General features: G+C 40.3%; 1 protein-coding gene across 1 annotated transcript in view; it reads left to right on the top strand.

The window, feature by feature from the left end:
* The first annotated feature begins 13,981 nt into the window (after window positions 1-13,981).
* Window positions 13,982-27,835, top strand: part of LOC134226473 (zinc finger protein 236-like) — a 54,622-nt gene continuing 40,768 nt past the window's right edge. The window contains exon 1 of the mRNA XM_062707275.1: window positions 13,982-14,570. Coding sequence (XP_062563259.1) covers window positions 14,412-14,570 — 159 coding nt within the window. The 5' untranslated portion in view covers window positions 13,982-14,411. The remainder of the gene's footprint in view (window positions 14,571-27,835) is intronic.

The following is a 27,835-nucleotide window of genomic DNA, read 5'->3' as shown; positions in this document are numbered from 1 at the left end:
ATAACAAAACAAACAGTCACACCGGCAAAAACACACTGCAGTGACAACAGATTTGCCTATAGAATAGTAGGCGACGGTGTGCGAAAACGTGATTCATTAATCTCTTTCCTGTCCCTCCTATCTCGCCGGCTGGTGAATTATCACGAGAGTGCACGACGCGCGACTCAAAAACTGTGATCTCTGTGACCGCTGACGCATGCCACAGGAAAGTCAGGGGAAGTCTATTTTCGACTTGCTGCTCTGCATGTTTGCTCGAGTTTATTTTAGAGCATTTTGATACATTGTTTGTGCATATTACATTTTTTTGTAAAATATCAATATTTCCCGAAAAATGATCAAAAATTGGGATCTTTTAATCATGGATTATATTTGATAATCGTATTTACAATTACATATTCGATTTACTGTTCATAGCTCTTCGTCATTCTCTTACTGCTTTCAATTTTTATCCAATCATCACAACAACCTATGCTGAGCATAAACCATAAAGGACCCGGAAAAGGATGCATACATACATACAAATAAGGTAGAGATAGACGCTGTAGATGCTGTACATGCAAACATAATCGAAGCACTTCATGTTCAACTGAGCGTCGTTTGTGAAGAGAGTATAGAAAGCACTCTCACAAACTGTTAATTGTATACTCCGTGGACGCAACCCGAATATAGTCAAGTTTATTATAGGTTGGCGGTAAGGAAAATTGTATTGGCCTCTCTTTTCTTTCACATGGAAATTTTACTCAATTTCCGCCAAAAGCTGGACTACTCAAAACTATGAATAGTTCTGCTTTTCACAAAAAAATGAGTAAAATTTTCATGGGAAAAAATACAATACAATTATACTCAGTCACTGAGTAGATGGAAGAGAGTGTAACTCCATTCAATTAGAACGAATCTCGTGATCGTCAAACGAAAGCATCAAAACGAGCATCAAAATGTCGCGGGCTACTTGTTCTTTGGTGCATTTGCCATTTTTCGTATATTTCGTGGGATCTATTAGGAATTTTGATTTTTTTTTGCGGGTTCAACGGGAAATTTTTTGGCAGTTCATGTAAACATTTACTGAAGTTTCCGCAGGAATTTTATTGGAATTTTCATTGGAAATTGTTTGAAGTTTGAAAGTCCATATAAAAATATTCGAAAATTCAACGGGATTTTTTTTTCGGATTTTCCATGGAAAATTCATCGTAACTAAGAAAAAAAAATCTATGGAAATTCAAAAGAATTTCATATGGAATATAAGAAGAGTTTCTTCTGGAAATTCAAAATAATCCGGTGAAAATACTAAAGATGGAAATTTAGGAGAATTTTAAGTAGAAATTCAAAATAATCTTTAGAGAAAACTCAGATGGATTTCCTGTGGAAGTCAGGAAGCATTAAGTGGAAAATCTATTTAAAGTCCGGTGGAAATTAAGAAAAAAACGATTGAAATTCAGAAGATCTTCACGAGAAAATTAAAAATGATTTTCCTGGAATATCGGAAAATTCGAAAGAATTTCTTGAGGAAATTTAGAAGTATTTAGCAGGGGACTGCAAATAAGGAAAATTATAACAATTTCTCGTTCAAATGGAGAGAATAGTGAAATGGAGAAATGAATAGAAAATAGATGAAAGAAGAAAGAAATAAGAATGTAGAAAGAAGATGAAAGATATGAAACATAAAAAAGAAGGGGAAAATGAAATGGAAGAAGAGAGGAGAAACAAGAAAGTAGAAACAAGGAAGAAAATAGAAAAAAGATAGATAAAAGAAGGAAGAATGTGTAAGAAAAATTACACAAGAAAGAATGAAGAATATTGAAAAAAAGAAAGAAGAAAGAAATAAGCAGAAAGAAAAAAAGTAACTCGTACAGTCGAGTCAAGTACAAGACACTGAAGACGACCACACAGTTGTGGTCGAAATACGTATCTGCAAAGATAACGAAAATTAACTGGTGGAATTAAATGGACAGTACTTAATTCGTCTTAGACGGTTTAATACATTCCACTAAACGAGCTTAATATATTTTTCTGAGGAAATGTTTGTCGAAAAGCATTTTCAAAATTACTTTCCAAAGTTTTGGACATCGAAGAAGAACTTATTGTTAAATTTCGTAATATTTTCATAGTAATCAATTGCCAAGACCCGATCAATCTTAAAAAAATTGATGACTTTTGTAAAGAAACATATCGGCGGTATATTAATTTGTATGATTGATATAAAACCCCAGCAACAGTGTCGGCTCCTCTTGTCATGTTACCTGAAGAAGCAGCAGAGTGCCAACATAAACTACTAAAAATGTCGTACCACGAGTCACGAGTTGATAATCTACATGACGTATTTATTCGAGCTATGAACTTATCTGATCCTTTGATAAGTTTAATAAATCTAGGTAGTAGAATGCGAAAGAACGTATCACTTGAATATTCAGATTTTGTAAAATCACTTTTATTATTCGAAGATCTTGACAGCTTTGAAAATTTAAATGCCGAAGGCAATGCACTAGACGAAATGTAGAAAATGAATAGAATTGCTTGTGAATTTGATTTAGTTAATAAATACAATTGTTATGACAATTTATCAATGGAAATTATGTTTTCATTCATTTATTTAGTCTACATCTGAACAAATAACACTGAATCAACAATTTGACGCCACAATACACGGATCGAGGCCACATATCTACACCCAAGGTTGCGCCCCACACTCACCAAGTTTCATTTTGTAGTATATTCATCCTTGCAGTATAAACAATAGAGACAAATCATCAATTTAGTTTAAGTTATTGCAATGTGTCCAGTACAAATAATGGAAACATATTGAAGAATAATATTTTGAATGATTTATAATGTATGAAAAACATATTTCCAGAAAAGAGGGGGTGGGGGTAGATGAGTGTATGGCGGGGAGGGGGGAGGTTTGGTAGACAAATAATTTTTCTCCAAAATACCTGATTGATAAAACAATTTTATTATACAACGTATTTTAAAAAAAAAAGGGGCAGATCTTGGCTAGGAGGAGGGGCTTTACCTCTCCTATTTAATCCTAGACACAGCAATCATATTCTAGTATTGATTTGCATTTGAACTGTTTCTAAAATTAAAAACAAACGTTCAAGTTTATTGTTCAGGAATACGTAGCTCATTACTGGGTTTAATACTTGTTACTCCTTCCGGATGCGATAAAAATACATAGATATGACTAATTTTATGTTGAACTTACTAGAATACTATCAGAAAATGCGGAAAAACCAAAAAAATATTTTTGGTCACCACTTTGTATGGAGCCGCCCCATAGTGTTCCTGCAAACCGGTAAAAAACCGGGACAAACGCGCTTGCAAAACGGGGCATGTCAAAAAACCTTGTGATAAAATTCAAGAGCTGTGGAAATTTCAAAACTAATGGGCTTAATTTTAGAAATTAGAAATATTTTAGAGTGTATCATTCTACAACTACAAATATTCCACTTTTCAAAGGAACGCGGACAAAACCACGAAGGAAAAGAAAATTACGCAACTCTCAATATTAAAAAAAATGAGGAATTTTGAAATTTTATTTTAATCTACTCTTAGACATGCATTAGGGATTTCATTATTGAAAATCCTTGGCAAATATTAGCCTAATTTACAGCTCGGACTATCGTAGATTTCCGCCAGATCGGGCCGAATTTCTAATTTTTCATAACGGAATCCCATAAATCCCGAAAGCGAAATTTGAGACAAGCTCCTGGTGTATAAAATTACCCTCACAATAAGTGCGGACCTTAAATCTAGCTTTCAATCCGACCAAATTTTTCCTCGGTTTGAAACTGCCTCAAACTTAAACTCGATTTTGTTCAGTTGATTTATTAATTATTTTTTTCCTGCATTCGTTTTTTACAGTTGATGATTTAGAAATATTCAAAATTATTCAGAAAAACTTTGAATGATTTTTAATTGTTCGAAAACAATCAAATGATTAAAAATCTGTGATAAAGCAAATTTGAAAAAAAAAAATGAATTACCTACTGCGAAAGATTCAAAATGTGCTTAATCTGAAAATTAGAATGTCTGTCCCTGCGCTTTATTTTATTGACGTTGAGGCGTGGCCTGATCTTCAGAAAATTCTTGCCTACCAAGTTGCTACCACTGATGAAATTGGCCAAATTTTAATGCCTCCGGAATAAGCAGCAAAAATAAATTAAAATGAAACTGCATGGAAAATATTACCCAGAGAAGCACATGTTGCCATAAATTATGAAAAATCTTAAGAAAAGTCGATCAATGGAAAATACAAAACGTCATAGATAGTATTCTTCTAAAAACAACACTAATAACATAACGTCTAACACGTTTTTTATGGGTTTTCGTCTATTTTCTTCGTTGAGAGATGATCCAGCCGAGGGCTGTTAATCTCTCTAATAAAGACACAAAACACGCTTTCGTTGTAGGTATTAGATTTAAGATTCCGGCCCAAAATATTGATTTTGTTTAAATAATATTTTGGAGCTTTTTGACAGATTCAATGAAAAAACGGGACAAATTGAGGATTTTTTAGATTACGACGGGACAGCTAAAAAAGGTCTAGAAAACGGGACTGTACCGTTAAATACGGTACGTATGGTCAGCCATGTCCTGACATTCCAGATACCGGGTTCCCAATCATAGTCAAAATCATAGAACAAAAGCCGTTAACAAATTTCCTGGTGCCCTGTCGGCGGCCGGCGGCGGCGAGCAATGGATGCTGGCTCGTTGGCGGTATGATGTTCCTGCCTGCTTGATTAGCAGGAACGTAGGCGGCAATGAGTAGTATCTTCACCAAAAGATGGCTTTACGGTAAACTGGCGGCCGCACTAAGGGGTAACTGGACCAAAATCCTGGCCAAAATTATATTTCGGCGTTTTCTGGTAGGTTTTGCTTTTATGATGCAAAAAGCTAGGAACAATCGATTTTCGAACATTTTTTCAGGTGCAAATTCACCTACCAGTGATAAATGACCTTTCTTGATATGTTCAAAAATGAAATTATAAACTGATACAGAAGCGACAGTTCCATGGCAGTTCAATTTTTCACTCACTTTTGTCCTTAACTAGCGTGGGAAACGTGAAAAATGAAAAATCTCTCGTAGCATTTGATAAGTGCCTATTACAGAAAGGTAAACATTAATCGATTCAAAACAAAACATTAGATTTTCAGCTCTTATTTCACAAGTTTATTATATTTTTAGCAGCGAAAGCTACCCAGAACGTACAATCAACACTGATTACTCACGCATAACATCAGTTGCATCGGAAAATTTGAAAATGATTAAACAAAAGTCTGGCTATTGTTTTTGCACCCTTATGGGTCGATCACAAACTTTTTGCTTAAATCATCTTCATCTTACAATAACATAGGATCGATTATTTTTGGAGAGGAAATGTTTCTTCCTATTTCCTGTTTTGGTCCTATGTACAATGTTGCCTCAAGTGGTTACTTCACTTAAGATCAAGTAGACTGCTTATTCGAATTGTTTCTATTTAGCTTGAAATGGCACTTGCCCGTTTTATCCCCTACCCCATATTATTTCTTTGGTTCAACTTGTCTACATAATATCAACTATGATGTATTCAAGTTATATCGAGATTTACATATCTGTTGGCAATGCAATCGCCAAATTCAATACAATTGATATTTAGATTTTTCGAAAGATTGGTTAGTGGGAAGGAGATGAAAAATAATGGAGCATGCGCTATGATTTGTAGAGATTTAAATGAGCAGCAGAAAAAGATATTTTAGTTACTAGATAAAGATTGTCGCTGTCGTCGCTGTCCGGAACATCTTTTGCTAACGAGGATAGGGGAGCTAAATGTCAAAGAAGGAAAATCCATACGATTTGACAGGTATGTACCACACATGTTTCGGACAGCAGAACAAAGGGAGCCGAAGCGACAATCTTTATCTAGTGACTAAAATATCTTTTGCAGCAGATGCCTCAAACTAACATTATTACTTGAGGGTTAGGTTACAAAATTGTATTAAAAAGTTTTTTTTTAATCGGCTCCGTAACGCCCTACAGCATTTGAGCCTACCAAATGAACGAATAAATAACAAAAAACAGAGTATGTTACTATTGTACTTAATCATGTCTATGTGTCAAATGCCTCGAAAACCAGAAAAAGTTATCAGCGGAATTTTTCTGCCTATATACTGTTAAAAACAATGGCGGAAAATATGAAAACAACCTATTTTGAAGTTACTCGCAAATTCGTTTGCGGACGAGTGCGGATGATCTTTAACCCGCAATGGAAAGATGAAAGCCTATATTTTCATGTGTGTACAATCTCGTAGCGGAATACGAGGGAGTACTTCTACTTTTTTAATAATGAAGTTTGTTAAAAATGTCAAAAACTCCATGTTATTTATGTTTATTAAATAATATCTTAATGTTAAATATAATTCATTTCAACTCATGGAGGTCGTAGGGCAGTCTGTAAATGATGTTTTGTGTATTATAAACCTAACATTATATGGGTTGTTTAGATTAGTCAGCAGTGGTAACTAATCTTTGTCTTACGGCACGCTAAAAACCGTCAAATTAACATGATTTTCGATAGGTTGTCATTAATACTAATAAGGAACAAACGTCAAATTTTCAATGGCACATAATGGAGATAGTATTGAAGAATATTCTAAAAATATAATACTATGCAAAAGTTCGAAAAACGAGAAAGGGTTTTTGGCCAGCCATTTGTTCTAGCTACTCCACCGTGGGCCGGCGGGTCTTCTATCGAATGACGCGGACTCTGTAGTGTCTAACAGACGACCAGTCATAGGTCGATGGCAGCATTAAATGCCCTGTTTTCAGAGGTCGCTGACGTTTAAAGATCTCGTCCAGAAGCAACGTTGGCGTTGCAGGTCCGCACTATCTGTTAGCCAGACAGAACACAATGGCGATTTTAAATGCGCACTAGTGTAGGGCTAGGGTGGTTCAAAAATCGATTTTGCTCCACAGTGCTCATCTGATTCTTTACCATGTTCTGAGTGTCCTCTGAAAATTTGAGCTCATTTGGATTAAAACTGATTAAGCACAAGTGAAACGGCTTGCATGCAAATTAGTATGGGGAAATTTATTTTTTCATTATACTGTTAATGACGCTTCCCCATCAAGCGCAGGTTAAAAGAAAACCTACATAGCTAAAAGGGATACTCAACAGCTTTCACCCAACGAAAACCGCATGTTGATTAATCGTCCCAATAATTAGTAATCGATTTTAAGACAGGTTGCGAATCTTTAGTCATGATCGTTAAACTTCTTTGAGGGTATCACTGAAATGTGCAGTGCAACATAGTAGCCTAAATTTGTGTGTGCTATCTTTCGCGCCACGAGCAGCAATGTTGCCTGTTGATAAGTTATGCAACTAGCTCCAGAAAATCACGGTATAGAATCAATTCGATTACTAATTATTGGAACGATTAATTGAGATGCGGTTTTCACTTAGTGAAAGCTGTTGAGTATTCCTTTTAGCTATGTAGGTTTTCTTTTAAACTGCGCCTAATGGGGAAATGTCATTAACAGTATAATGAAAAAATAAATTTTCCCACACTAATTGCATGCAAACTTGAAATGGCTTGTGCTAAATCAGTTTTAATCCAAATGAACTCAATTTTTTAGAGGACACTCAGAACATGGTAAAGAATCAGATGAGCACTGTGGAGCAAAATCGTATTTTTGAACCACCCTAGTGTAGGGCGTTTTGCTCTTTTGCATATGTTTGCAGGTATACTTGCACCACTGTCACACTTCGAGTATAATTCACCAAAACAAAACGTTTGGTTTAATAATTAGCTCGGATTCACTGATCCATCTGAAGGAATACAACCGCACTCTCTTGGACTTGGTGGGAATACAATTGCATCATCAAAAGACTTCTCAAACAGTCCCCATCGTCCCCCTTTTTTTGGGCGCCCCTCTCTTACTAAGGGAAAACAGCACAGTATTTCACATTTAAAAAAAATCATTTGAAAGGTAAGATTTAAAAGTTTAGTGGATGTAGTATTTGTCGGTATGTAGATTACAGCTCTTGAAAAGTTATTAAATTATGTGATATTTTTTTACTATTTGAATATTATAGCAAAGTATGAAAAGAACCTTACAGAATCGTATTCTCCCTTCATATAAAATCTGTCAAATTTGAATAGCACGCGGAAGATCAATGAAATTGCTTAAAATTCTTTACTCGTGATTCCTTTCAGTTCATACAGTACAGTCCATTACTCATACAGTCTTTCTTACACTCAAATGAAGGAACTGGCGTACTTTAAAGTACGTCACTGAAAATTTCAAATGGTTGGGTCGAAAAAATTCAAATTGCCACTGAAGTTTTATGATCCATGTACATAGTTTGGATCCTTCTCTTAAATCACAAAAAAAAACATAATTGATATAATAATTCCTTTATTTTAGCATAATGATTCATGAGAAAAAAAATCATATTATCTTATAGCGTAATCTGTAAAAATGCATGTTTTGAAACAAGATACCGAAGCTGTGTCGATAGGGCAAAAGGCGGCAAGCACAAAAGGGTAAAATGTTGAAGGGACAATAAAACGAAATTAAAAAAAAATACTGGGACGAAAGATCGAGAGTACGAAAAAATTATATATTCTATGATCACCTTGATGAAAATGTTGATTTTACTAAATAAGTCAAAGAAACAGCTTATGTTCGAAAGAAGCCTAAATTTCAGAATGCAATTATTGTAACACTGAAAATGCCAATAGTGTTAAAAAAGTACAACTCGCATAGAACACCCCATTGTTTTTTTAAATCTAGAATTAATTATTATCAGGTGTAGTGTTCATACGTCAAACGTTTTCCAATATGGAACCATAAAGTAAAGTTTATGTTGGGCAAAATTATTCGCATAACCAACTCTCTCTTACGCTACGTTTTGACAGGACAAGTGAATTGAACAACTCAATTGAATTCAATTGACTTGCCAAAAGCATTATGCTACGTTTAGAAAAGGCAAGTGAATTGAGAAAGTCGCTTGAATCGAACGCGAACTGAACGTGTAAACACCTTAATTCAATTCACTTGAACGAAAAGAAAGTTGAACATGTTCAACTTTTGGCAAGTCAATTGAATTCAACTGAGTTGTTCAATTCACTTGCCCTGTCAAAACGTAGCATTATGGGCCAGCTGGTAAGGGCGATAACAACTACAGCACAGACAAATAGACGTAACACTTCTCATTTCAACATCGTTCACGTGTTCAACGGTTTATTTGAAATACATCTGTGCTACGCGATTGTACCAAGAGAAGCACTAGTGTTCAATCACTTTAACATTTGATTAGTGTATATGCTGTTGAATGTTTTCTGTGATGATGACGATGATGATGATAATTGATATAGATGTATGCGTTAGGAGCAAACGTCAAATGGGAAATAATCAATGCCAACTGTGCTACTCGCGATTCTGATAACAGATGGCAGTAGTGTTTTCTGAAAAGCGAATGACGATAATTTTTCGAACAGTTTGTATGAAGAGTTACGTCTGTTTGTCTGTGACGTCGTAGTGGCAAGAGCGCGAGTTCGAATCCCGCTAGGAGAAAGAAAAAATTGTGTTCCATTTCAAATATGAAAATACAATAACGATATAATATTTAAAAAAATATGTAAAAAAAGAATTAGAAGAAAAAATACCATTGAAATACCTTTTTCTTGTTTTTAAAATTAAGCATTTATTCAGATGCTTCGGATGCTGAATAAATGCTACTCAGCAAAATTTCTACTTAGGCTTATTGGCATTTAATGTTTTGCATTAAAGGCGCATATAATGCCCCTCAAATGCTTTATATAATGCTTACTGGTTACCTGGATGGTGATATCCGATAACTATACCAGCAGAGAAATTTGGAGACGCATCACGGCAGGAAATTGTACGTACTTTGGACTCCGCAAAACGCTCCGATCGAATAGAGCCCGAGCAGCACAAGTCAGACAAAAATAGTTACAGCAACTTGATTGTGACTGAATCTGGTCGCATATCAGTTGCAGAAACCAATGAGAAACATGTGTGCTACTAGGGAGTCTGCCGCCGTACCAAACTGGATATCTACAAAACGCTCATTAGACCGGTAGTTCTCTACGGACACGAGACCTGGACGATGCTCGTGAAGAACCAATACGCACTTAAAATTATCGAAAAGAAAGTGCTGCGTACCATCTATGGTAAGGTGCAGATGGCAGACGGTATGTGGAAGAGGTGAAAAACCCACGAGTTGCATCAGCTGTTCGGAAAACAGGCCATCATTCACACCGCGAAAATCGAACGACTCTGGTGAGCCGGGCATGTAGCCAAAATGTCGAACAATAACTCGCTTGCGATTCTGTAGGGAGAGCATCGCGCTTGAGTTTCTCGGACAGAATCGCACCGCTTCACTTATTCTTCGAATAATGATTTCGCTCTAAAAAGCGTCAAAGCTCAATCAAGGCGTATGTTTTGTTTACGTATAGATTTTTTAGCCATTGTTTTAAGCGAAAAAAGCTAGTTCAATGCATTCAACAATAAAGAACATGTGACAATCATGCGATTATGCAAATTCGCGATTCTCTGTGCCATGATTCTGATGGGATTCGACTCACGCATGATTTGAAGCGCAGATGAGATTTGTAAATTTGATATTTTACCAACACTGACCCCCACAGAGTGAGGGACCGAATATATGGGCGAGCACACGAGTCGACATTGTTGTTTCAAAAGGGCGAAAGTCGCAAACGTAAACATTTACATCTTCTGCTGATTTCAGGAAGATTAGAGACTTCTGGGGATATTTTCCACTTCCGTTCAATAGAAGGAGCGGAGCGCCACCAGTTCCAAGTGGTTGTTAGCTGGGAGCGGTTCTAGTTGTTGAGGAACTTGCAGGAAAAGGCATTGTTTACGTTTGCGAAATTGGTCCTTATGTCGAAACAACAGTGTCGAAGTAAGCCCCGCATGGTACGTGTGGTCAGTGCGACTGCTCAGGCAGTAGTGTGATCAGGCTGTCAGTGACGGAATTAGTGAAGTCTCGCTAGGCCTGGCAGGAGTGTCGGGGGATTAACGATCAACTGGATCATGAGATGCCAAGTCGGGTACCTCCCGCAATGTTGGTGGTCTCGTGACTCAGATGGGTGAGTGTTGGGGCACGTACATGAAGAGTTGAGGCGCATACGTGCACTTGTGTACTGCCTATCCTCCTGCAAGGTAGTCCCGGGAGATCATGACATTAATAGAGCGCTACTTGGGAGGGTTTAGTAGGTTAGCCTTCCGTCAACTCAACTCTCTGAGTAATAATTTCAGGTGTCTGTTTGCAGATTTGCCTTCAGCACTCTATCCAGTATTTTGCGCTCGATAATGGCGGCCTCGTGAGTTCCTTTTTGACATTCAAGAGGTAGAAAATATTTACATCTTTTGATCAATGTAGGCTTTGATTCTTTGGAAACATTGGCACTCATCAAGGTTCATACAGCCCAGATACAAACAATCGAACGTCAAATATTCCCCTTAAAACTTAGTATTTTCTCAGATACATTTTTTTTATTTGATTCTATTTTCTAGGAATGTTTATTGCTGTTTATTGCTTAGGTAATTAATGCTGCCCATACTAATGGATTTCCATATGTAGTTTTATTTGCAACTGAAACCAACACTCCTGCACATTTTATTTAAAACGATTCTATATTGTTATATTCATTATTGGCTCCTTTTTTTAGTATGTTCGTCGATAAATATCGAGCAAAAAACCTCCCCACAACTCCCCACAACTCTCCTCAAGAACCAGAAACAACATTTTGTGACATTAAAAATCAACATTTTACATTTTACACATTTGCATCAAATCCTACCAATTCAACATGCATACAAATATTTAAGTAATATTTGTTTAAGAAACAAACATTCCCACACACGCCAAGCTTCCCAAAAGATTGCTCAAGGATGTAATAGCTAGTCCAACCTAAGATTCAATTGGAAAGAGTGTAAACCTGCTTTTGTATTCCACAATGCTACTTGCGCAGGTTGAAAAAAATCACTCTGCTAATGATTTCCAATTTTCTAATCATTATTTCCACGTTTACTGTCCCAAAATTCTTTTAAAATCTTTCAGATAAATTTGTGTACTTTTTTTTCTTAAGTAAATCAACCTGTAAAAGACATGGGTACTGAAATACCATAAACTAATAATAAACAAATTCGAATATTAAACTTTTTCTTCTTATTTCAAAGCGAAACTCGACAAGTGGATAGAAGTATAAATATTTGTGAAGAAGATATTTTAGCACATTTATTCTCAACCCCAACGTTCATCTTACAATGAAAAAAAGTTATTGTCGTTTAATGGAAATCCAACCGAGTAATAAGGGATTTGATCGGAATCAAGGGACCTTTCCCAAGCAAATCTTATCATATTCAAATATGGTAGTAATTTTCAGGTTGGTTCTTTTTTTTTTGGATTCAATATTTTTCTTATTTTCGGCTTTACCTGCGGATCTTCAGCAACCCTGAAAAAAGTATAATTATTTTTAAATTCAAATTTTAAAATAAACAGCGTTATTTAAATACATTACGTAAAATCGTTGACATTTGTTTATTTACTCAACAAATTTTTATTTGATCAAGGCAGACTAGATGAGTTCAAATGTTTTCTACTTCTCGAGCGCAAAATACTGGATATAATAAAAATACACACACACATACGGATAGACAGACATTTGTTCAGCTCGACGAGCTGAGTCGAATTGTAAATAACATCATGGGTTTTCGAGCCTTTTATAAAAAGTTCTATTTTTAGAGTGAAATTATAGCCTTTCGGTACAATTTTGTTGTACGAGAAAAGCAAAAACGTGGTTGGGGACGCGAAGGTTAAAACTAAAATTTTCAGATATTTCCAGCAATAGTTTAAAAACAATGACGTTTAAAAATAAAGGAACATCCTTAAACAACGTCATTCAAATAATAAGCAGTATCATACCTTTGTACGCTTTTTGAATCTAATTTTATCCAATAATACAGTCGACTATATACATCTCGATATGGAAGGGACCATCGAGATAGAGAGAGATCGAAGAATGGAAGAAACATTGAATTGGGTATTAGATTTAAAATTGCTCGTTTTTAACATTTAATGTCATGTTCTTGTTTTTGTTGGCTTTGTTATTGCCCGAAGATGGTCTAGTAGCCTAGAAATTTGAATATATTGACAAAGGGAGAGAGAATCCTGAACCAAATGACAGAACAGAGCACATCGAGATAGAGATACATCAAGATGTAGAGAGTCGATTGTACAGTCAAACCTCCATGAGTCGATATTGAAGGGACCATCGACTCATAGAAATATCGAGATGTGGAACATAAATCCTTGGAAAGCGGTTTGAATGGACCATCATAGTAACCAAGAAAATATTTTTTAATATGAAATAATTTGCCTCCATGAGTCGATATCGAGTCATAGAACATCGACTCATGGAGGTTTTACTGTATATGAATATGTTCATATTTCAGAACCATTAACTCTCTCGTAAAATCGTATCGCCATTACCATTTTCATTTTCGAATTTTAGTAAAGAAATTTGTATATTAAAGAAACTGCTGGAATCAACTAAAACTTTCTAAGCATGTAGCTTGAATACGATACGGAATTATATTTCATTCTGAACATAACAACTTGTTATATCACAATGTAAAGTGTGATAGCCTTGATTAAAAAAACGCGTGGCCTTGAAAAATGCATCTGTAGGGGATTAAGTCAATGTGTTGCATTCGTTGCATTTGCCTATTACTAAATTGCGAGGTGGCAGAGTTCCAGTTTTGGCCTGTAATGCTTGCAAAGAAGAAGAAAATTATACAACATTTAAATCTATCACTCACCAAAATATGCACCCCCTAACTCAAAAATCTACCTACGTTCAATGGCACTATATGGATATATGCCTGTGTATATGTTCCCATTCATCTACCCACACGAACCGCCCAATCCACGCTCGAACACTCGCCAGCCGGTTCACGTTCATCACATTGCCAGTGTTCGCCCGAGAGAGCAGACGTAGATCACGCCGGTGCTGCTGACGGTTATATCCCTTTGCAAAGGTGATTGTTTTGTTCTGAGCATTTTTTTCCCGCTGTGTGTGCGCGATAGTGGAAGGGCGCTGTGTTTTGGTGATCCATCATCATCATCATCGTCGTCGGTCGTGCTCCTTATTTGCGACTTCAAGAGCAGCAGGACAGCCGGGCGCGGGCGCGTGTGTGTAATTCAGCGCTTGCTTTGATAGCAGTTTATTGTGGTGTGCTGCTTGCTCTGATCGACGAGTACTAAGCGGACTGAGCTGAGCCATCAATTGGTGTTCAGAACGTTGGGGACTGTTCTGCGGTACGGTTTGATAAGTGACTGAAGTGTGTGAGTAATTGTGCCAATTAGTGATAAATGTGCTGAACGATGCTGAGCCTACCGAAGAACATCGAAAACATCTGCCGGCTTTGCCTGACGGAGTCTGTGGATGGAAGTGATATGCTGCCGATGTTTCCGGTGCGCGGAGGGAACCCTTATGCACCGCATACGGTGGTATCAAAGATCCTGCAATGCACAACAGTGAAGGTAAGGACAGAAAATCGATTTTGTTATTTGGGTTGGGGTTATTGCGCTAGTGGGGGGTCTTTTATATCCTATTGATGATATGGTACCTATTTCGTGAGCCGAGGTCGACCTCACTGGACCTGCATAAAGCAATAAAATGAATTGGTCGAAGGGACAAAACCTGATACATCACGTAAACCCTAATCCGTCGAGCCAAAGAGCTCTTATTTTTGATGAGGGTCATTTAGAGATTGTCGGGGTTCTTTTATTGGTGTTGGTATGGCTGCACAATCGAGTCGAACCTCACCGACAGCGACGACGTTCAGGCTACGCTATATTTAGAAGCACAAGCGCAGTCAGCACCAGCCGAGCACTATTTGGTATTTCAAGTTGTTCATATCAAGGGTCTATGTCGGGTACAGTCGATTCTGTATCCCAAGATCCTTCAGTTCAACTTGAAAAATATCGAATTACAATGAGTTGACTGTACCATTCGTGGAAGGAAAAAAACAAAACCGAGCCATGTGGGATCAAAATGGGTTTGCTTAGGAGACCCGACCCAGCCTGGGTAGAATTTAGTCAATGCTGTGGCAGAAGCAGCGCGCGTGGGTAGGGAAGGCGGAGGTAGATTCGAAGGAGATCGGCTTACCATCCAACCGAACCGTACCATTCGAAGCCGAACAAAACGGAACGCAAAAATTCAGAGGGTAAGAAAAAAGGGGCCCTTTGGTCGAGCATCGGTGGCGGCTGTTGCTGCTTCACCAAAAGTTTTTGAGATAAGTGCTGAGAGGAGGGATATCGCAGCCCGGGTAGGGGACCGGGAAAAACCTTTTCGTCCCTATTCTTGAAACACCACTAAAGCATTGACGATGGGTTTCTACAACTACAACCTTTGTCCGCTTTCTTGCTTGCTTGGCTTTTTAGTAGTAGCGGGCAACAATTTTTGAGATGTGTTGGTTGGTTGGTTTACTCCTTAAGGCGATTGACTATCGCTCAGCAGTTGGTTGGGAAGCGAGCTGGTTTTGGGTTGTGATGGGTCGGGTTGAGTTCCTGCTTTTAATCCCAACTGATTGTTGGGTTTGCTGTTTTGTATTGCGTCGAGTCCGCAAGTAGGGATGGCCATAAATTATAACAAAAGTTTAAATAAATAGTGTCCATTTGATTAAAATTGGACATATAATATTTTGTATGTATATAAACACAAACAGTTAAAATTAAGTATATTATATAATATTCTATCATATTCCTAATTTAAGGACTAGCGTGATCGATTGAAAGCTCATTAAAGCATAAATAGGAAACAGCTGTTAGTTTTTGTCTTAGGTTGTTTTCTTGAATATTAAACTTAATCACATGAAAAGTGAAAATCGTCATGTCAAAAGACTAGCCTTAGAACACGTGCATGTTTGTAGAATTTATCGGAGGCCAAACAGATAGCATGATTGATAAATAAATCGTCCATTCTGAATGCGTGCAACAAATCATGAGCAAGACAGTCGTCATCGACTATGTTACGATTGACGGTAGCTATAATCTATCCCGTTTACTCTGGTCATCCGATGAAGAAACTGATTGCTACCTTTCATCAAACGCATCCACCTAGCAGGAGCTTGTGTTCACTGATAGCATAATTGAATGTGGACTGTAGTTCCACCCATTGGCGTAAATTAAAAAAAAAATAGCCTCCCCCTAGGATTTGAAAAGTTATTTAGCATTTTTTACGACAAAAGAGTTATCTCCCACATTCACCCTATCATAATGAAATGAGTAGAAGACAAATGAGCTGGTTTTTCATTACTGAGACAGATTCTTGTGTGACAGCGAAATTGCACTTGGGGTTAATTATTATGAAAAAGCAATATCCTATTATCGATTTGAAAGCATCAAAGTAAGCTTGATATGAACTACAACGGAGAGCCACCATAATATCAATCAAAGCAATCGTGGCATTTTGCCAGCAGTCAAAGATATGTGGTCAATCATCACGGATTGCAGTGACAGGTTATCAACAGACTTTCGTTTGCCTAGCAACATGATAATCTACACAATTCCCATCAGCATTCGAGAAAGATTCTCTTCAGAATCCGAGAGGAATTTCCATCAGAATTGGAGAAGAATCTCCATTGTAATTTAAAAAAAATATTTTCAGAATCATTCAGAATCAGAATCACCGTAATCCGGAAGAATTTACACTGGATTCCTTCCGGTTTCGTTGAGGGATATTGTTAGGAATACCATGGGGGATACCATTCATAATCCATGGAGGATTTGCTTCAGAATTCCCCCGTAGTCGTTCGAAGATTTGTTTCGGAATCGTTCGGAGATTTGCTTCATAATCCCTCTGACCATTTACTTCGAAATCCCTCGACGAATTGCTTCGGAATCATTCAATGATTCGCTTCGGAATACATCGACGGTTTGCTTCGGAATTCCTCGAAGATTAAGTCTAGACTAACATTTGAAAAGGGCGTAACAGCCAAAATTTATTCCTTCTGATTCTTTGTCTACATATATAGCTATATATGTAGACGAGGAATCAGAAGGAATAAATTTTGGCTGTTACGCCCTTTTCAAATGTTGGTCTAGAAGTTTGGACTCCTTCGACGATTCACTTCGGAATCCCTCGACGAATTGCTTCGGAATCATTCAAAGATTTGCTTCGAAATCTTTCGATGATTTGCTTCGGAATCCCTCAACGATTTGCTTCAGCATCCCTGGAGGATTCCCTTCCTGGAACATTCCCTTCAGAATTTTCGGAATTTTCCCGTCGGAGTTCCTGGAGGATTCCATTCAGAATTTCTTGAAGATTCTCATTGGAATCCCTGAAATATTCCCGACGGAGTTGTTGGAGCATGGAGGATACGTAGAAGATTATCATTGGAATCCCTGGAACATTTTCGTCGGAATCTCTGAAACGTTCCCGTCCTGAAACATTCCCGTCGACATCCCGGGAGGATTTGGAATCCATAGAACATTCCCTTCGGACTCCTGGAGGTGAAAGGCACCCCGGGCGATACGACCTTTTGGTATTTTTGACGACGTTTCAGACATATTTTCAAGAATGTAATGTTTACTGCTAGATTGGTAGTTCGAGATCCGAACTAAATGCGCTGTAGTGAATTCTCTCGAAATACTGCCGAAAATGTCCTCAGAAACGACAAAGGGTCGTTTTGCCCCCGGAGTACATATTACCCTAGTTTCCTCTAAGTGCATTGCGGAGCGCATAGACGATTACAGAAAACCAAGAATTCGAATTCAATCGCTGCAACTACGATTTTTTCATATACCTTATATATTTATTTGAGTGATTTATCGCGAAAAGAAGTTCATCACTTACATGGTAAAGGAAAATGCCAGAGGGGCTATTTTCCCGAGTCCCATGGGGTCTCGCCTTATTGCTGATAACAAGTTATTCTGGCCAACTTCTACCTTCTAGTCAAAAAATCCATAGATTTAACTGTTGCGTACTGCATGATTACAATTCTATTCTGCAACTACGATGATGTCACCGAAGAGTAACGCTTGATAAACTGAGAGGATCTTTAACGCAATGCCACTCCTAAGAAACTGCGAGATGTCATCGTTCATGTTGGTTATGTACAGGTCTATTATTGCATGGACTCCGGACCGACTCAGCCGGGTGGGGAAAACCGGGCTCAGGATCGTACAGTTGCCTTCCTCCATGTTGTTGCTCCAGATGATGCCGCGACTGCGTTGCCCCAGGCTTGATGCTTCGCGTTCAGGTTTTCGGCAATGTTATACTGACCTTGTCTCTGCGTTTGCTTGGCGATGTCTCTCCGATGATCCATCGTTGGCTTTTATTTGAGTTGGGCAGTACGCGGCGATGAGCGTGATTGTGCCGACAGATGTGATAACTTCAACACAGATGGCCTCGATGACGCTCAGCTGGAAGCTAGGCAGCAGGTGACAGTTAATGTTGTAGCCAGTACTGGAAAAGGTCGTGATCGTCATAGGACAGAGAGAAAAGCGCTTTTTCCTATTTCAAGCGACCAAATGAAAGAATCGTGGGTACTTTGATCGATTTCGCATGAAAGGCAGCCATGAAAGAATGTAGTGCTTTATTTTAAAATTAATATTTCTAAATTATTTCAATAGTTACATGCGAAGAATAGTAACTAGTCGAATAATTAAACATGTTCCTTTAATTTACCGAGTTGAAAATGGTAATAAACACAAAAATAAAGCAGATATTGCACACTTTCATGCCCTGTCACGGGACAAAGATTTTTTGAGATTTTTGTAGCATGCCATTCATCCTTCGCGTTTCTATATAGATATTGACAGGGGCAGATATGTAAACATCGTGTGACATCTCTCATTAAAAATGAGAAATTCCAGTACTGGTTGTAGCGCAGAGCGATGGCCACACCACCTCCTCTGGTCGGTCGGTTGAGTCACACGATGCGAAAGTCCAGGATACTGACGTTTACCACCGGTTTTAGCTGCGGCACGGTGATAAACGCCACGTCTATTTCCTTCTCCTCAAGGATCTGTTGACCAGGCTCAGGCTTGTATCCATTTTCAATTATGAACATGCCAAGCGTGAAGACGTGGTCGAATCGGGTTTTGCGACCACGCACCTGAGTGGTGAGTATAGTTAAAAAATGGCTTCAGTTGCTCCAACGTGTAGAGCGGAGCAGATTCTTCCGGTTGGACAGTAACGTTGTCCGACTGACGACGGAATCTAGGTGGTGGTGTTGCTAGAGCTTAAACCGACGCAGCTGCCGCTGCCAGTCGCTTTTTTGGCTGTAACGGTGGGAGGATTGGAATCGTTCCCGAGGACGAGGCGCCGGAATAGTCGGAAGGTTCACCTCGTTGCATGCAGGAATGCGGTTCTTCTTCTGGACATGAGTAGGAGAAATTGGATCAATAATACCTATTTTTTTTATTGATACGTACGTACGTACTCCGGATCAGCCACCTCCATCTTGTCGTACTCATCCATCTGGTGAGGTTCACCACACTTTATAAGTTATTGCAGCACGCGGTCATGTGGCAATACCGGGCTCCATGCCCAAAGTTGAAACAGTTGGTGCACTGTGTCACGTCGCGGTGCACGGGCCGTGATCGCTCTCCGTCAACGACGGTATAATTTATCGTACCGGTGAGCTTCAGGTCCTTCCAAGCTATGGAACCGTGCTCGAGGTGGAACAGGTACAGCTGATCCCGATACTTTCTCGTCTTATCGTGACGAGCGATTTTGTGTCCACAACTCTCCAGCTCGCCAATGAGCTCCTGCACATCCATATCGTGGAGTGTAATGGATCCTGTACACCTCCGGTGGTGCAAAGGGCCGACTTGAAAGATCTCCATCCTGAGCGTTGTCCAGCTATCGCTTTAACCTGTTGACAGGTTAGATTTCGGTCGACTTCTTTTATTTCTTTATTGAGGCTTCGCCGCTATAAGCCTCTGGGTCTGCCTCTGCTGCGATGTCCCGCTGGGTTAGAGTCTAATGCTTGTTTGCAGATTTCGTTTTCGCCCCTACGTAGAGTGTGGCCGACCCAGCCCCACTTCCGATCCCGAATTTCTCTTGCTATCGGCCTCTGGTGACAACGATGATGGAGCTCGTTGTTTGAAATTCAGTAGTGAGGCCACCAGGCTCGAATTATATACCACAGGCATCTATTAATGAACACCTGCAGCCGTTGAGTGTTCTCCACTGATACACACCATGTTTCGCTAGCGTATAACAGCACAGATTTCACGTTAGAGTTGAAGATTCGTATTTTGGTGCGTTCACTTATCTGTCTGTTTTTTCAGATATTTCTTCAACTCGCAAAGGCAGCCCTTGCTTTCTTTATCCGTGCGCCTATGTCGATCTTGGTACCGCCGTCTGACGCCATTTGGCTACCAAGATATTGGAAGCTTTCAACATTCTCCACTGGTTGCCCGGCTACTGTGAAACTGGAAGGAGTCACCGTGTTTACATCCAACGATTTGGTTTTGTTTACGTTGATGACTAAACCTGCCGAGGAGGAGCGCTCGGCAAGGTCGTTGAGCTTACTCTGCATGTCAATGCGCCGTTGAGCGAGGAGTGCAACGTCATCAGCCGATTCGAAGTCGTTTAGGTGCTCCATGGTTATAGGCTGCCATAACAGCCCGCGGTTTGGTTCACGGTCAATCGCATCTACCAGAATCTCATCGATTACGATGTGGAAGAGTAACGGTGGTAGAATACATCCTCGCCTCACACCAGCTACGACCCGGATAGGGTCGGACAGGACCCCATTGTGCAGCACTCTACACGAAAAGGCCTCGTACTGTGCTTCGATGAGGCCAATGATTTTCTCAGGAACCTCCTTGCGTCTCAGGGCGCCACACATATTCTCGTGATTGAGACGGTCGAAAGCTTTTTCGTAGTCAATGATAACCAAGTAAAGGGACTCTTGGTATTCGTTGACCTGCTCCAGAATGATGCAGAGCGTGACAATATGATCCACACAGGATCTTCCGGCACGGAATCCAGCTTGCTGCCGCCGGAGAGTCGCATCGATCTTCTCCTGAATCCGGGCTAGGATAATTTTGCACAGAACTTTGAGAACGGTACACAGCAACATAATGCCTCGCCAGTTATCGCATACAGTCAGGTCACCCTTTTTGGGCACCTTCACTAAGATATCTTGCATCCAGTCGACCGGGAAAGTTTCGGTGTCCCAGATATTACGAAATAAACGATGCAGTAGTTGAGCGGATGTCATGGGGTCAGCTTTGAGCATCTCGGCTGATATGCGGTCGACCCCTGGGGCTTTATTCGATTTCATGCTTTGGATGGCTGTTTGAATCTCTAGCAGTGATGGAGCTTCGGTATTGACGCGTGTTATACGTCGGATCCTAGGCAGATCATGCCGAGGAGGTGATGGCCTGGCTGGCACTTGAAAAAGTTGTTCGAAGTGCTCGAACCAGCGTTTCAGCTGGTCAGTTGGTTCGGTCAATAACTGATCATTCGCGTCTTTCACAGGCATCGTTGCATTCATCTTCGCCCCGCTTAAGCGTCGTAAGATATCGTAGAGGAGGCGAATGTCCCCGGTTGCGGCGGCTCTCTCTCCTTCGTCGGCCAGAGAGTCTGCCCACGCACGCTTGTCCCGTCGACATGAGCGTTTTACTTCCTTCTCAAGAGCCGCGTATCGTTGACGGGCTAAGACTTTGGCTCCTCTGGTTTTCGATCGCTCTATTGCGGCTTTGGCTTCTTTTCGCTCCTTTATCTTCCTCCAGGTCTCATCGGTGATCCATTGTTTTCTCTGGGTGCGTAGTTCGCCCATATTGTTCTCGCTGGTGGCGATGAAGGCATTCTTGATGGCGGTCCATTGGTCTTCCACGATGCCACCTTCCGGAATATCTGCAGCACGCGTCTCCAGTTCTTCAACGAAGGACCGTTTCACCGTGGCATCTTCCAGTCAGCGTGTGTTGAATCGTCGTCCAACTCTTTCCTCCTGCCGACGAATCCGCGCAATGCGCAGGTGTATTTTTCCGATGAGGAGGTGATGATCAGACGCGATATCGGCACTACGTTTATTCCGTACATCAAGAAGGCTCCGTTTCCATTTTCGGCTGATGCAGATGTGGTCGGTTTGATTTTCTGTAAAGCCGTCACGGGAGACCCACGTGACCTTGTGAACCGGTCGATGAGGGAAGAGCGATCCCATACAGATCTTGATATCACCCTTCGGAATTCTATCTATGACGGCATTGAGTTGACTGTAGAAGTTCTCTTTGTCTTGCAGATCGGCAGCATCGGTTGGCGCATAACATTGGATTATAGTAAGGTTTCGGACCCGTGTTCTAAATCTGGCAACGATTATCCTTTCATTTATAGGTTCCCACTTCATAAGCGCAGAGTGTGCCTGAGCGCTTAGTAGGAAGCCAACTCCGCGGTGCCGGGGAGCGTGTTCACCTCGTAAGCCAGAGTATAGCAGAACTTGTCCCGACAGCGTTCTGTGTTCTCCAAAGTTTGGCCAACGGACTTCACTCAGTCCCAGGATCTCAAGCTTCATGCGGCGTGCCTCATTGGCAAGTTGTGCCAATTTACCCTGCTGGGCTAGGGTTAAAACGTTCCATGTTCCTATTCGTGTCCGTTGTTTCGCGCTAAGAAGAGTCGCCATAAAATCAATCCGCATTCTTTCATTATCGGATTCTCGAACAAATTGATGTTTCGGGAAAATCGGGTTATTGGCCCAAGGTTCCCTATCCACCGGGGGGCTGCCATCTTAGGTATAGCTTCCGGGGAATAGCATTTCATACTCAGCCGCTGGATGCCAGAACAGACGCTGTTGGAGCCGCACCTCCTTGGTGGACAGACGCTCGATCAGTCGGGTCAAATTTGTTTAAAGTCCCACCCAACACCAGGACTAGGCTAGTGCGCTTTGGGCGGCACACGGTTGCTTTGATAGGGCCTGCTTGGGGACACATGCAGCTTTTTATAGAAGTCCAACAGAGCCCACTGTCGAACCCCACCATATCCTAGGCAGACCCCACAGGACGCACCCTCTTACTCTAGCTGATGTCTAGCTGATGATAAGTTCGCAACCCTTAGCTAGCGGTCAATTATTGTCATCGGAAGACCCGTGGAGTATTGGATCTTGTGAGGACCAGAGCTATGTTAGGCGCCTCTTCCCGGATGTCAACTCACCATTTCGCAGCTCCATATCGTGGAGTCCACGCAGCAAAACCAGACTTGTGTGATCCTTGTTTGCTGGCATCACCTTCATACCTTCACTGCAAAGCCGGAACGTGCAGTTAGTCCCCTCGGAATCAGTTGCCGAGGCTTTGGGCGCAGATCCGGCGGGTCGCTTTTGGTGAAAACCGGCGGGCACTTCTCCTTCCGTACGAGTTGCGTTCGAGGCAGCTGTGACTGCTGCTTTTTTCCTTTTTCGCCAGCGGATTGCCAGCGTAAACGAAAAACGTGAACAGGAACACTTTCAAAATACTTTCCCGATGCCCAACCGAAAACACAACCGTTCGTGTCGCTGTTACGAACTCGAAAGGTGAACTTGAAGAATCACCAAAGATCAGTGCATCGCCCCATTAAAAGCGAGAATCCACGCACAATGGCGGAAACCCGGACAAAACCTCAAAAAAAAATTTCGTTCGTTTCACAAAACTTGTATTTTTTTAATTTCACACATAGGGGGAATGACGGCTTTGGCAGGTTGGGAGCGGGCCATTTGGCATAAAGTCATTTGGCATAACGCCATTTGACATAAGGTCATTTGGCATAAAGGCCATTTGGCATAACGGACATTTGGCATAACGGACATTTGGCATAATTGTAACCAACGTCAAAAGCAAGGTGAATACAAACAGGTGTAGCAGTATGCCAATTACATGAATCAGCCATCTTGGATTTTTATATGGGGCAGCCACCGAGTTTGTTTATGTTTTGCACTGAAAATGAATTTTTCACCCCCGCGCTAGTCTCTCCCATCTACTGTCGAAGTGAGTGAACCCTGATATAAGAACCCTGGTCAAAAGTGAGGGTCTTTTGGCGTAACGGACATTTGGCATAATTTTTTTTTACGTTTGCTAAATGATGACTAAGTGGCGCGGGAAACACCCCGGGGTAGTAAATATAACACCCGTCGATAACAATATTAAAAAGACATTATCCTCTCGTGGAAAGAATGCATTTGGAATGCAATGCAAAAGTAGGCGCATGCCTGGATTAAAGCAGTAGTGTATGTAATACCCTCTTTAAAAGTAGGCGTGTGGCCGTTTTAGGGCAAAGAAGAATGTGATCCCTTCTTTAAAAGTAGGTGCTTGCCCGGATTATGGCAATGGAGGGTATGATCTCTTATTTAAAAGTAGGCGCTTGCCCGGATTAAGGTCATGGTGGATTGGATCCTTTCTTTAAAAGTGGGCGATTGCATGGATTATGGCAATGGATGATGTGATCTCTTCTTTAAAAGTAGGCGCTTGTCCAGATTATTATAACGGTGGATGTGATTCCTTCTTTAAAGTAGGTGCTTGCCCGGATTATAGCAATAGAGGATATGGACTCTTATTTAAAAGTAGGTGCTTGCCCGGATTAAGGTGATGGTGGATGCGATCCCCTCTTCAAACTTAGGCGCTTGCACGGATTATGGCAATGGATGATGTGATCCCTTCTTTAAAAGTAGGCGCTTGTCCGAATTATGGTAATGGTGGATGTGATTCCTTCTTTAAAGTAGGTGCTTGCCCGGATTATGGCAATAGAGGATATGATCTCTCATTTAAAAGTAGGCGCATGCCCTTCTTTAAAAGTAGGTGTGTGGCCTGAATTGTGGCAATGCAATGGTGGGTAGGGGCCCTCCTTAGCCGTGCGGTAAGACGCGCGGCTACAAAGCAAGACCATGCTGAGGGTGGCTGGGTTCGATTCCCGGTGCCGGTCTAGGCAATTTTCGGATTGGAAATTGTCTCGACTTCCCTGGACATAAAAGAATCATCGTGCTAGCCTCTTGATATACGAATGCAAAAATGGTAACTTGGCTTAGAAACCTCGCAGTTAATAACTGTGGAAGTGCTTAATGAACTTCAAGCTGCGAGGCGGCTCTGTCCCAGTGTGGGGAAGTAATGACAATAAGAATAAGAAGAATGGTGGATGTGACTCCTTCTTTATAAGTAGGCGCTTGTCGGGAATAAATTAATGGTAGATGTGATCTCTTTCCCGAAAAGCACAATAAAGATTGATTTGGTTGCAATAACTCATATGTGATTGGTTTTAGTAACTCGTCTACGACAAGTGTGTTGCTTGAGTTTATAAAATTAGGCGCTTTCCCGGATTAAGGCAGTGGTGGATTTGATCCAGTCTTAAGGCACATGCCCAGATTGAAGCAATGGTGGATGTCATCCCTACTTTAAAAGTAGGCATGTGGCCGGAATAAGTCAATGATGGATGTGATCCCTCTCTCGGAAGTAATTCTGACGTTTTGTTATTTCGTTCTTCCGGAAAATGTCTACCATCAGTCTAAATTTATCAGAAAACAGCCTCAACCTACTTTATCTACTTTATCTTTCACAGTTCGAAATTATGCCAAATGTCCGTTATGCCAAATGACCCACTCTTTTCTTGCACTTCAAAATTATGCCAAATGTCCGTTATGTCAAATGACCATTATGCCAAATGGCCTTTATGCCAAATGACCGTATGCCAAATGACTTTATGCCAAATGACCCAGACCCGGCAGGTTTTGTTCTATTATTGGCAGGGGTTTTTTTTATGACTGATTATGCTCAAATTTGGCCCAAACATTCTTTGCATATCAAAGATTATTGTGGCCAAATTTCATAAAATTCGGTCGACAAAAACCCCCCTGCCAATAATAGAACAAAACCTGCCAAAGCCGTCTGTTCCCCTATATTAAATGAACTGATTCCAAAATTTGATAATTGTTGCTTGTAAATTAATTTTTAAGTGGCTTGTTGAAGTTAATGCTGAAAAGCATCTCCCGAACAAATTTATATGGAAAATGAAAATTTGACTAAAGTTTTTTCGAGAACGATTCGAAACGATCTGGTATCAAGTATTGAAACCTATTTTTGGTCTACTCTCCGGTAGTTAGTGTGGTGATTTGCTCCAAAGCTGGAAATTGACTGCTTCAATGTTAGAATGAGGACGCTGTTAATGCTTCAGACCTTAAGGCTTGCGCCTCCAGAATTAATCGAGTAGGTTAGTATATGTTGGATAGCAATTCTAACCTCAAAATGAATTTAGCGTCACAAAATTACTCTACAGTTACGAGACACATGCGCCCTGGTCGTTGGTCGGAATACGAACACTTTGTCTAACTTCAATGCACCCCGGTAAACACTGATCTGACCCAAAGTATTTCTAAGACAGGTAATACAACTTATAAGAATACGATACTACAGTTCGTACATCGCCTTTGTATACTTGAAGCACAGCTTAAAGACTAAATAAAAAAGATGCACAATGTATCTCTTTGTTAGTTCTTCTAGAACATCATACATTCGATCAAGCCGGTTCTAGATACAGCCACTACGTGACCATCTGATAATTTCTTCTTCAGATGATACCGGTTCTAATAGATCCAAAAAATATCTGTCGGACGTAAAGTGCAAACTCGCACCGCAATCGACGATCCAATCGTCTAGCGATGGTTAATGCGTGAAAGCCGCCGATCCGGACAGAATTTGAGTTAGAGGAAAAGTAGGTAAAACGGACACCTTAAGCTATTTCACAGCTCGCCAATCTATGAAGCAATTTTCCTATCTAGAAATTTCATACAAGCATAATGTGGCCCTATATGCATCCATGAGGTCTCACCTAATCTAAAAAATTTGGTTCTTTTTTTAACGCTTTTGTTATCCAACCTGTAGATTAACTATTTGGTGTTAGGGACAAAATCTTGTTGAGCTGTGTTATCCTTGATGACTTAATGTTACACTGCTTGATAACATAATAATGTTGAGCTACATGTGGATGTTTATAATTAGCCAAGTTAACTATTTCTCCAGAACATATACAAAATAATGTTTAATTATGGATCAGAGATGGACTTAAAATCAACAAATTATTGTCGAATAAGCTTATACACCGATACCAAAATTTCTCTTATACACCGATACCAAAATTTCTCTCTGATCACCATTGATCAATGCTAGTTTTTGGTTTATTTCGATGGTGCCGGTTTTACCAGCAGAATCGATTTTACCCACAATTACCCCCTTATGTTACTTTGTCTCCTATTGATTCTCTGAGCTTTGACCTCTGTTTGTAAAACTGATATGCGGATCAACCAGCGATTTTCAGAGCAAATTAAATTTTAATCTGTTTATATAAAAGCTTGTTCAAAATGTACGATTCACGTAGCATTTTCCTAAGATTCGTTCAAATCTCGTGGAAGAATTTTCTTGTCATTTCCAAAGTAGAAAAACGGTTTGCGCATTTAGCGTTTAAGCTCAAATCATTTGTCCAATTATATCAAGTATATTTATGACGAAATTAGATTCCACAACGAGCAAACAGAAAATCTTAAATTATAACTTGCTCATCCCTAAAGCCCACATGAGACCGTAGCAATGCTTTGCCTTTCTGCGGTCGGAAACCACATATCTCGCCACAAAATGTTTCCGCTGTGCCTTCGAGCGCATCCCGTTCGGCTCCATGTTATCGACCGTACCCAGATATCTAAAAGTTGGCTAGCTTCAATGCTTCTGGCGGCCCCCGTGGTCCGCTTCAAGTCGCTTGTGTGAGTCAGTACCCAGCGCCATACCACGACGAAACGATGCCAGTCCCATACACAAACCGAGCCCACTTGTGTGAGTAGAAT

This window comes from Armigeres subalbatus, chromosome 3, assembly GCF_024139115.2.
Source record: "Armigeres subalbatus isolate Guangzhou_Male chromosome 3, GZ_Asu_2, whole genome shotgun sequence".
Lineage (NCBI taxonomy): Eukaryota > Metazoa > Arthropoda > Insecta > Diptera > Culicidae > Armigeres > Armigeres subalbatus.
Note: the sequence above shows the minus strand (reverse complement) of the source record. Positions and strands in the feature narration are given on the sequence as shown.